Genomic DNA, 12,574 nt, shown 5'->3' on the forward strand with positions numbered 1-12,574 from the left:
TACAAGCTGGAGAAAAAAAAAAAAAAAAAAACTGGACTCTGTTGTTTTCCCCCTCTTCTCCTTTAAACTACAATTGCAAATGCAGTCATTATATTTGACACCACAGATAAATTGTTTTTCTATTCCGTTCTTTATTAGCTCTTTTCTCTCTCCCCTTCGAGATAGTTGCAAATTAGGCAGGCAATTTATGTCCCCCTAGGTTTTTTCTTCTTAGCAACACTCAAAAGCGGTCAGCACCAGAAACTGTAAAAAAACACTTGTGACGACATCGCAAAAAGATCTCACTTCAACAACAAAATGCAAACAAATACAGCTAAAAAAAAGAACAGTTTTTTATTCAAATTAAATTTACTGTGGTAAAAGATATGCAGGATGTGAAAAAAATAAAATGCATTAAAATTTATCAAGAAATGCAGTCTAAAAGAAGCATTGGAACAAAATACTATAGTTCTTACCAATAGTAAATTTTGAAAAACTTTTAAGTTTGTCAATAACACAAATACTAGTGGTTTGTTTGGAACAGTTCTGGAGACAATAACTTCTTTTTTAAGAATTAGCATTGTCTTTTAACAAACAATCAACGAAGGAACTCAGAACACTGGAAACAAAGACATAAATTTGACCTGTCAAAATCAACAAGACAAAGCAGGAAGAACAATTTCATCTTGTGTATCAATACTGAACCACAATTTGAACAAAAACGAATGAATTATTGTCAATTATATAGCATGGATTTTTATATTAATAACTCTGTGCTTGTCAAATTCTGCATTTATAAAACCTAATTTCTTTACCAAACAGTGCCATGACATGGAAGCAATGGCAATAACTGAAATTCTTCCATTACTTTGTAACAAATCTTTTATGTATATTACTGTACAAAAAGGTTATTCTGAAATCAACTATCAACGGCATTTAGTAATCTCACATGTATCAGCACTTCAAAAGTCATACAAAACAATTTACACATAAGATGCCCACAATATTCTCCACAAACACAGGAACATGACACAATTATCTGTTACGACCTGGAATGTGTGATTTTCCCATAACATCATTATAAAAAAATTCTTGTATCAAAAATGACATTCTCACAGCATAAAACCTTTCAGAAGAGCCTGTAACAGTTAATAAACTTCAAGAAACACTTGGTTTCAAGAATCCTGAATGCATATGGAAGAACACAGTTTACTGTCATTTATATGTCTCTCGTTATTTGCTGGGATCTTCATTTCATCATCGTAGGAGTCACATTCCGTATTAGCATCATCACTTGAGGTTTGCAGTTCAGACAGTGTTGTTGACGACTTTGGTTTGCGAACTATATAACCAGACCGAGGAAAAGGTTTCAGGACTACACCCAACTTCCCACTTCTGGGACGGGCAGCGCGGTGCAGTGCTACAGATGATAAACTGAGCACCTTCCTAGATAAGGAGATGGAAACAGTGAATTAATGTTCATGATTAAATTTATAGTATATTTTCGGCATGCAGCTTATGAAACCACTGACAGTAATGGACTTTTCTTAACTTTACCAACATTACAATGCTAAGACTTACTTTTCTTATTTTACGAGTGTATCACCCGTATAACAAAGTGGACATTACAAAAAAAGAAGAAAAAGCATCTTGTCCAAATTTTGTTACAAAGACAGATTTTTATGTTAGGTCAGCCAGGTTACTGTTGGTAAGCTCTTCTTTGAGAGGTACTCAGCAGTTAATCCACAGTCAGTCTGTTTAGTATCTGATGTACTTACATTGGATGTAATGTTATGTGTGAAATTAGAGTCACTGTAAATACAGTGTAGCTCCCTTGATATATTCCTGGATTTAATCTTTCCCCACAGTTTACAATATTTTTAATCGGTCCCTTCAAATTTTCTGTGTTAACAAAGCTAATTTGCATCCGCTTTTGCATTATCACAATTACACATTTCAGGCTGTTTGCATTTCATGAAACATTAATGCTAAGAAACAATCAAAGTTGTGCAATTGATGTAAAATGTTGCTGGTAAGGTCGTGTTTACAAAGATTATGCAATTAAATTTCTTGAGCTGTTGATTCCTTACTTCTCAAGCACAAGAAATTGTTAAAAGTCAGAATAATTCATGCCAGTAGTGCCTGACATCCTAACAGTTAAATTCACAATAAATATCCGGTGTGTAGAGTAGTTACAATACTGAATGAAGTGATGCGATGGGCTGAGCTTCAGTAGGATGATGATGATGATGATGATTGGTTTGTCGGGCACTCAACTGTGCGGTTATCAGCGCCCGTACAAATTCCCAATCTTTTGCTCAGTCCAAACTCACCACATTCATGGATGATGATGAAATGATGAAGACAACACAAACACCCAGTCATCTTGAGGCAGGTGAAAATACCTGACCCCACAGGGAACCGAATCCGGGACCCCGTGCTCGGGAAGAGAGAACACAACCGCGAGACCACGAGCTGCAGACCTTCAGTATGAGTCCAAGTGGATAGAAAGTGGGTAACAATAAATGAGAGCTATGGTATTGCCCCTTATGGATAACATACAAAATAGTTTCAAACAATTATATATGAAAACATTAACTTTGATCTGCAGGAGGGCATTATCAAGTGATGTATGGAATACATTTTCTTTTTTCAGAATACGTAGTGGGCTCCAAGGTGATGCTTAGGTTGCATCGAATAGTGAGCTTTAAACAGTTGTGAGTGAAATATGTAACAACCATATTTAAATACAATCATAATTTTTAAACACATTTGGCACTTCTTTTGGAATGCTTACACCCTAGTTTCTAAGGTGTTGGTTTAGATGGGACTTGACAGTACAGTTAAAATTTAGCTGCACAATTTGCTCTGAATTACGTCCAATAGAAGTATATTTCATTATGGTGCCATCTATCTACATACAGTTAACAAGGTAAGGTCATTTATGGAAAACAGTTCTCTCATTCGGTCTGCCACCTTATTCAATCACCCAACATCACCTTTTGCCATGTCAATCATGTTTTTAGCAATTTTCTTAAAAAAATTAGCGTTCCAAGTAGCAAGTTTTATGATCTGAAGTTTAATATACTTCTTGTTTATAGTTTGATGCCATATGTATGTTTATAATATACATCTAGATCTTGTAATTGCTTTCTGACCCCTACTAAAATGTTAATATAGGCGTCAAAGCTTTCATTTTTATTTATGAACTATAATACCAAATACAAGAAAACAGACAAATTATAATTCTAGATTTTTTGGCAAGTATTAACTAAGAATGTGTTTATGAAAAGTAAAACTTCTGTAATACCAATTGATCCACATTTAAGATCAGTACGCTACAATCAAATTAATAATTGCTGTTTTAAGAGGTACGTACAGGGTGGTTATAACAACACTTTTGCTACTTCAGAGGGCTCCATTGAAAAATCAGTAATCTTAGGACAATGAAACTATGTAGAAATATTTGTACCAACATGTGGAAGAGAAATAACAAACCACTGAAAAAAAAAAAAAATAATAAAAAAAATCATTTCCATAAAAGAGAGTAACATTTGCTAACTGCGTACCATGTTTACATTCCTGGTTACAAATGTTGCTCAATGTGATGACCATCTGTATCCACGACAGCCCTGAACCACAGTACAGATACCATTTCACAATTGTTTGTGGCACTTTTTGAACAGTGGATCACGGAACATTCAGCTGTTGTGACACAGCTTGTGCACTGCTTGAAGATCTCACACTGCATCCAGCATTTTCCACCATGGCAACAGTAACTCTTTCAACAATTTGTGCCAAAACTGGCCATCGGCATTTCCCAAGAACAATTCCCAACTCACCAGTTAATTCGAACTTCAGACCCATGTTTTTCAAATCTGGTGCAGAAAGAGGACCTCTCCATATTCCTTTAATGTATTAATACTGGCAAAGGGCAGAAGCACCATTGTTGTCGTTTTGATAAAACAGCTTTATGACTAAAGCCCTGCTCACTTTATCCAGACCCATGTTGACTGACTGCAATGTCATCCACAATGATGTTTGTGTTCTAAACCTACGTCACAATGCCTTTAGCAGAACTATTAACAACACAAATCCTGCAGTGTACAGTCTGAACATAATTCCTATTAAGTTTGGTATCCATACGGTAAATAGTTTTCTGCCTATATGGGCTCAAGCAGCAAGAGTTTAATTATATTACACTGTACTTAAATAATAATTAGCAACAATTTACATTCTCCTGTAATTCACACCATTTTTGAAAGTACTTTGAAAGGTTGTGTACATAAAACAGGGATACTTTGGGGTTATGTGTCATCATCTGTTGGGAGGAAATTCTCTACTACATCTTTATTCTTGCATGTGTTAGAGCAATATTATAGCAAGAGAGAAGCTGTGGAACTTAGGTGAAACTGAGCTGGCCCATGAACTGTATTTGGACAGTGCAATTGGCATATCACACCAATTTTAACTAACCAAAAATAATTATCATCAAATTATAGTTTGCCTGTCAGAGGAATCTTTATAGTCACAAATTCCTGACTGTTATTGTCAGGGGACTGACAATAATTACACTCAAGTTACAACACTTCCAGTTTTTTTCCCTCAGGACTGGAAAAAGATAGAAACATGTGGCTTGTTTTTAAATACACATGCACTCATTGTGAATGAGATGGCGGCACTGTGTGGGAAACAGAACTCTAGCAGCTGCTGTGAGAGTGAGCAAATGGGAGCATCTTGACTGATGCAGGGATTAGTGACTATGAGGTGGTTGTGATTGGACTTTGAAGGCCATGTCATCCTCAGCTGACAGACATCACTAAATGCAGATAGAGGGGGGCATGTGGTCAGCACACTGCTCTTCTGGTTGTTGTCAGTTTTCCCGACCGGATCTGCCACTTCTTCAATCAAGTTGCTCCTCAACTGGTCTCATAACGGCAGAATGCACCATAATTGACAAGAGTACTCAGCAGACATGGATGGTCATCCATACAGGGGCTACCCAAGCCCAACAACGCTTAACTTTGGTATTGTGACAGGAACTGTTGTTATCTCTCTGACAAGACACAATCAATGCCTTCACTATGCGATACCAATGGTAATATTGCCAATGATAGAGCAAGTAAAGCAGAGTCGCTAAACACAGCTTATCAAAATTCCCTCTCCAAAGGAGATAAAGCTTGCAGGATTTGAATCAAGAACAGCTACCAACATAAGTAACTTAGAAATAGATATTCTTGGTGTAGCAAAGCAACTTGAATCATTTTTGTGAAGGCAAGTCTTCACGTCCAGACAGTATACATATTTGATTCCTTTCAGAATACACTGAAATAATAGCCCCATACTTAGCAATCATATGCAACCGCTCACTTGACAATAGATCCGTACCTAAACATTGGAAAGTTGCACAGGTCACATCAGTACTCAAGAAAGGAAATAGGAGCAATCCAATGATTTACATACCCTTATGACTTCAATTTGTAGTAGTATTTGGGAATGTATACTATGTTCAAACATCATGAATTACCTCCAAAGAAATCGTCTACTGACATAGTCAGCACGAATTCAAAAAATATCCTTCTTGTGAAGCACAACAAGCTCTTTACTTGCACAAAGTAGTAAGTGCTATTGACGGGGGATCTCAAATTGATTTCATATGTCTAGATTTCCAAATTACTTTAGACACTGTATCACGATACTTCAGATCAAATTACATGACTTACAGAGTATCATCTCAGTTGTGCTATTGGATTCACGATATCCTATCAGAAAGATCACAGTTCATAGTAACTAACAAAAAATTATTGAATAAAATTTTAAGTGATACCTGGTGTTCCCCTAATAAGTGTTAAATGTCATCTGTGGTTTCTAATTTACATGAATGACTTAGGGGAGAACCTGAGCAGCCCTCTTAGATTGTTTGCAAGATGATTCTGTCATTTACTGTCTCGTAAAGTTATCACAAGAATATATATGGTGCAAAAAAATGGCAATTGTCTATCAATAATGACAAGTGTGAAATAATCCAGATGAGTGCAAAAAGAAAATTGTTAAATTTCGATTCCACGATAAATCATGCAAATTTAAAGGCTGTCAATTCGACTAAGTACCTAGAAATTACAATTACGAACAACGTTAGTTGGAACGATCATATGGATAGTGTTGTGGAGAAATTAAATCAAAGACTGTGTTTTATTGGCAGAATGCTTAGGTCTACTAAAGAGACTGTAAACTATGCTTGTCTGTCCTCTGCTAGAGTGTTGCTGTGCAGTACGGGATTCTTACCCTATAGGATTGACGGAAGACATTGAAAAAGTCCAAAACAGGGCAGCTTGTTCTGTATTATTGCAAAATCTAGGGGAGAGAGTCATGAATAATATAAGTGATTTGGGTGGCAATCATTAAAACAAAGGTGTTTTCCAAGGTGCTGAAATCTTTTCATGAAATTTCAGTCACCAATTTCCTCCTTTGGATGCAAAAATATTTTATTGCTGCCAACCTACATAGGGAGAAATGATCATTGTAATAAAATAAATCTGAGTTCATACTGAAAGAGTGAAGTGTTCATTTTTCTCACATTCTCAGAGAGTGGAACCATACAGTAGTAGTCTGATGATAGTTCGAAGAACCCTCTACCAGGCACTGAAGAGGGATGTTCAGTGGAACACACTGCCTCCAAAGTTGGCATTTCCACAGGATCTGTGCACACAATCCTGCATGAAGACCTGAAACCTTGTAAAACACTGTCATCTGTGCTCCTTCACCATGACAACACACCAGCTCATCGGGCGAACGAGATGCTGCATTTTCTTCGCAACAATAACTTTGAAATGATTTCTCATGCTCCCTACTCAGCTAAACTAGCTCTAGTGACTTTCGGCCCTGGCCAACAATGAAAGACATTCACTGTGATCGCACATTCACTAGTCGTGCTGCTACTTCATCAGAGATTTTCCAGTGGTCAAATCAGACTCTACATCTACATCTACATTTATACTCCGCAAGTCACCCAACGGTGTGTGGCGGAGGGCACTTTACGTGCCACTGTCATTACCTCACTTTTCTGTTCCAGTCGCGTATGGTTCGCGGGAAGAACGACTGCCTGAAAGCCTCCGTGCGCGCTCAAATCTCTCTAATTTTACATTCGTGATCTCCTCGGGAGGTATAAGCAGGGGGAAGCAATATATTCGATACCTCATCCAGAAATGCACCCTCTCGAAACCTGGCGAGCAAGCTACACGGCGATGCAGAGCGCCTCTCTTGCATAGTTTGCCACTTGAGTTTGCTAAACATCTCCGTAACGCTATCACGATTACCAAATAACCCTGTGACAAAACGCGCTGCTCTTCTTTGGATCTTTATCTCCTCCGTCAACCCGATCTGGTACGGATCCCACACTGATGAGCAATACTCAAGTATAGGTCGAACGAGTGTTTTGTAAGCCTCCTCCTTTGTCGATGGACTACATTTTCTAAGGACTCTCCCAATGAATCTCAACCTGGTACCCGCCTTACCAACAATTAGTTTTATGTGATCATTCCACTTCAAATCGTTCTGCATGCATACTCCCAGATATTTTACAGAAGTAACTGTTACCAGTGTTTGTTCCGCTATCATATAATCATACAATAAAGGATCCTTCTTTCTATGTATTCGCAATACATTACATTTGTCTATGTTAAGGGTCAGTTGCCACTCCCTGCACGAAGTGCCTATCCGCTGCAGATCTTCCTGCATTTCGTTACAATTTTCTAATGCTGCAGCTTCTCTGTATACTACAGCATCATCCGCAAAAAGCCGCATGGAACTTCCGATACCATCTACTAGGTCATTTATATATATTGTGAAAAACAATGGTCCCATAACACTCCCCTGTGGCACGCCAGAGGTTACCTTAACGTCTGTAGGCGTCTCTCCATTGATAACAACATGCTGTGTTCTGTTTACTAAAAACTCTTCAATCCAGCCACACAGCTGGTCTGATATTCCGTAGGCTCTTACTTTGTTTATCAGGCGACAGTGTGCAACTGTATCGAATGCCTTCCGGAAGTCAAGGAAAATAGCATCTACCTGGGAGCCTGTATCTAATATTTTCTGGGTCTTGTGAACAAATAAAGCGAGTTGGGTCTCACACAATCGCTGTTTCCGGAATCCATGTTGATTCCTACAGAGTAGATTCTGGCTTTCCAAAAACGACATGATATGCGAGCAAAAAACATGTTCTAAAATTCTACAACAGATCGACGTCAGAGATATAGGTCTATAGTTTTGCGCATCTGCTCGACGACCCTTCTTGAAGACTGTGCTCTTTTCCAATCATTTGGAACCTTCCGTTCCTCTAGAGACTTGCGGTACACGGCTGTTAGAGGGGGGGGGGGGGGGGGGGCAAGTTCTTTTGCGTACTCTGTGTAGAATAGAATTGGTATCCCGTCAGGTCCAGTGGACTTTCTTCTGTTGAGTGATTCCAGTTGCTTTTCTATTCCTTGGACACTTATTTCGATGTCAGCCATTTTTTCGTTTGTGCGAGGATTTAGAGAAGGAACTGCCATGAGGTCTTCCTTTGTGAAACAGCTTTGGAAAAAGGTGTTTAGTATTTCAGCTTTACACGTGTCATCCTCTGTTTCAATGCCATCATCATCCCGGAGTGTCTGGATATGCTGTTTCGAGCCACTTACTGATTTAACTTAAGACCAGAACTTCCTAGGATTTTCTGTCAAGTCGGTACATAGAATTTTACTTTCAAATTCACTGAACACTTCACGCATAGCCCTCCTTACGCTAACTTTGACACCGTTTAGCTTCTGTTTCTCTGAGAGGTTTTGGCTGCGTTTAAACTTTGAGTGAAGCTCTCTTCGCTTTCACAGTAGTTTCCTAACTTTGTTGTTGAACCACGGTGGGTTTTTGCCGTCCCTCACAGTTTTACTCGGCACTTACCTGTCTAAAACGCATTTTACGATTGCCTTAAACTTTTTCCATAAACACTCAACATTGTCAGTGTTGGAACAGAAATTTTCGTTTTGATCTGTTAGGTAGTCTGAAATCTGCCTTCTATTACTCTTGCTAAACAGATAAACCTTCCTCGCTTTTTTTTAATATTCCTATTAACTTCCATATTCAGGGATGCTGCAACGGCCTTATGATCAATGATTCCCTGTTCTACACTTAACAGATTCGAAAAGTTTGGGTCTGTTTGTTATCAGTAGGTCCAAGATGTTATCTCCACGAGTCGGTTCTCTGTTTAATTGCTCGAGGTAATTTTCGGACAGTGCACTCAGTATAATGTCACTCGATGCTCTGACCCTACCACCCGTCCTAAACATCTGAGTGTCCCAGTCTATATCTGGTAAATTGAAATCTCCACCTAAGACTATAACATGCTGAGAAAATTTATGTGAAATGTATTCCAAATTTTCTCTCAGTTGTTCTGCCACTAATGCTGCTGAGTCAGGAGGTCGGTAAAAGGAGCCAACTATTAATCTAGCTCGGTTGTTGAGTGTAACCTCCACCCATAATAATTCACAGGAACTATCCACTTCTACCTCACTACAGGATAAACTACTACTAACAGCGACAAACACGCCTCCACCGGTTGCATGCGATCTATCCTTTCTAAACACCGTCTGTGTCTTTGTAAAAATTTCAGCAGAATTTATCTCTGGCTTCAGCCAACTTTCTGTACCTATAACGATTTCAGCTTCGGTGCTTTCTATCAGCGCTTGAAGTTCCGGTACTTTACCAACGCAGCTTCGCCAGTTTACAATTACAATACCGATTGCTGCTTGGTCCCCACATGTCCTGACTTTGCCCCGCACCCTTTGAGGCTGTTGCCCTTTCTGTACTTGCCCGAGGCCATCTAACCTAAAAAACCGCCCAGTCCACGCCACACAACCCCTGCTACCCGTGTAGCCGCTTGCTGCGTGTAGTGGACTCCTGACCTATCCAGCGGAACCCGAAACCCCACCACCCTATGGTGCAAGTCGAGGAATCTGCAGCCCACACAGTCGCAGAACCGTCTCAGCCTCTGATTCAGACCCTCCACTCGGCTCTGTACCAAAGGTCCGCAGTCAGTCCTGTCGACGATGCTGCAGATAGTGAGCTCTGCTTTTATCCCGCTAGCGAGACTGGCAGTCTTCACCAAATCAGATAGCCGCCGGAAGCCAGAGATGATTTCCTCCGATCCATAGCAACACACATCATTGGTGCCGACATGAGCGACCACCTGCAGATGGGTGCACCCTGTACCCTTCATGGCATCCGGAAGGACCCTTTCCACATCTGGAATGACTCCCCCCCGGTATGCACACAGAGTGCACATTGGTTCTCTTCCCCTCTCTTGCTCCTAGACAAGAGTTTTGCAGGGGGTACAGAATGATGGCACTGAGGTAGTGAATAATGTGGTATGGCTGCAGAGGTATTACACTGAGAAGTTCCTCGGTTTTTAGGCGATTAGTTTGTGAGAAAATAAACTGCAGGGGATATAATCTGTATGCACCTCATATATGTAACTTCTGGCTAGTGGCAGCAGCAATTTGTCGTTACCATTAATAACTAAAATGAAAAGCTAGCTGTCAAGGTTGTAGCATTTCACAGCAATTTTTTCGTTTATCTGGACAATTATGGGACGCACTGGTGAACCATACAAATACTCTTTGTCTCCCAGCTGTCATGCTACACAGTAGTATGATATATTCACAGAGGTCTGTCTAGTACAATAGCTTTTTTGTTTTACCTTCTATTCTTCCCAATCACTCTAAACACATTTAGTGTGTTTCTTCTTCCGTTGTTATGTCTATTCTGTAGCTTGCCATGAGCTTCTTAACAAATTTGTTATTATAATTATAAATTTCACTCTACTGTGAAACATTTTTATATATCCTGAACTGCTGTAAGTCACCATGAGCTTCTGCTAGCCAATAGTTCCTATTTTTCTACTGGTAAAGCTAAGTTCAGAATTTTATTTGTGAGTCTGTTGCTATTCATTCTTTGTGATCACAAAACTGTAATTGTTAGTTAACAATTGTATCCGTCATATTTTCAGAAACTTGATAAATTTCCTTAGATTTCTACTTTATACAAATTCAATTTTCACATTTTGGTGGTAGGATTTTCTACATAATTTATCTTCCTTGCTTCTCAATGTGTTTGATTCAAGAGCTGCCACAAATGATTGTAGTTTAAAATGCTTAAAACCCTTCTGCTTTAACAACTATGTTACGTCATAGTTTTGCCTTCTAAGACAGATTTTTTATATCAGACCTATCTCAAGTGAGTTTGTGTGCTCTTTGTAATTTGCAATTCTTTCTTTGTTAGTGTCTTTATTTTTCCAGGCTGGTTCAATAATCTTACCTAAATATCTAAGTCTTCCAGTATGTCCACTTGGAAAACTTTCCCTGTACCTAATAAATAATGGTAAATTGTTGAGTCTCGATGTGGGGCCATACATGCACAGTAACTTCTCCTATGAAGTCTGGGTGTCTACTTTGAATTGATTCTTTCCTATTTTTGGAGAGGATGGTGATGCCATCAACAAATGATAAGCAATGTAGACAAATTTTGTTTTGGAGACATCTGTGAATAGTTATAACCTTAAATTAATTTTGCTATTTTGTAGTCCCTTTATCCTGAACTACAAAGAACAGTATCCATCCTTCTATCTTTATGGCACAGAAAGTTCTCTCAAAAATTTTGCTTATGATGATGTATTATGTCTGTCAGTCCTTCTATGGACCCAACACTTTTCTGAAGACAACAGATACAATTATTGTAATAATAAGTTTAAGCTGTGGAATTTGTTCTACAGAGGATCTGGTTTTTGGTATCATTCCTGATATTCTCCAATAAAATCATCTGTTTGTACTTCAAGCCTCTTCAGTGGAGATTTAGAGGAATTTTGTAGCAGAGAGAGGAATGAGATTACTCCGTAGTTTTTTATAACTGACTCATTCTCTTTCTTCTGAAATATTTGAATTTATGCGCACTTCAGTTCTTTGGGGTTTTCTCAGTTTGTCGGATGTCCTGCAATATATCTTAAATGTTTCTTCTTGTAATATGGGTCCATAGCCTGTATCAATTATTTAAACGACAAAATTTTCCACTTATGGCTTTACAGGGTTTCAGTCTGCTACTGCAGAATTCTGTAAGTTTTGCAACAGTTTTTCAACAGTATTTCCAATATTTCCACAATAACTCATCTTCTTCACGTGCATTTCCACAGTAATAGTTATTAAACAGTTAATGGGGTGAAGGTGGGAAGAAAATTAGGAAAAATACAAGCACTGTTCTTACATTTTAAAATGTTAAATCTGCACTTGCTGGAATTTCCATGTTACCTTTCAGGTGTAGGTCTGCTCTCAGTTGCTTCTTCGAATGCCTCCTGACAACTCTGTAAATTGTGGGCACCTTTGAGGCTGAGTGTGTTGGGGCTGTGAGCCTGAGGATTTAGGTGGTTGACAGAAAACTGAAATATAAGGAGAATTCACATCACTGATATTTGCAATAAAGTCAAAAGTCAAGCAACTCTAGGATATTTAACTTGAATATATCAGCCTGGTATTTATTAATGGTTATGAAAATAGATGGGCACACACTTCCTTAT

The 12,574-nt window shown here is 38.7% G+C and overlaps 1 protein-coding gene across 5 annotated transcripts in view; it reads right to left on the reverse strand.

Annotated features, from left to right (window-relative positions):
- Positions 1-312: 312 nt before the first annotated feature.
- Positions 313-12,574, reverse strand: part of LOC124596034 (tubulin monoglutamylase TTLL4-like) — a 257,391-nt gene continuing 245,129 nt past the window's right edge. For 4 of the 5 annotated variants that reach the window (XM_047134999.1, XM_047135002.1, XM_047135001.1 and 1 more), the window contains exons 17-18: positions 12,309-12,436; positions 313-1,425 (exon numbers count right to left, since the gene is read on the reverse strand). In XM_047134999.1, coding sequence (XP_046990955.1) covers positions 1,155-1,425; positions 12,309-12,436 — 399 coding nt within the window. In that variant the 3' untranslated portion in view covers positions 313-1,154. Of the gene's footprint in view, positions 1,426-12,307; positions 12,437-12,574 lie in introns of those variants that run through there. The other variant, XR_006978272.1, reaches the window with a different exon arrangement.

Source organism: Schistocerca americana, chromosome 2 (assembly GCF_021461395.2).
Source record: "Schistocerca americana isolate TAMUIC-IGC-003095 chromosome 2, iqSchAmer2.1, whole genome shotgun sequence".
Taxonomy (NCBI): domain Eukaryota; kingdom Metazoa; phylum Arthropoda; class Insecta; order Orthoptera; family Acrididae; genus Schistocerca; species Schistocerca americana.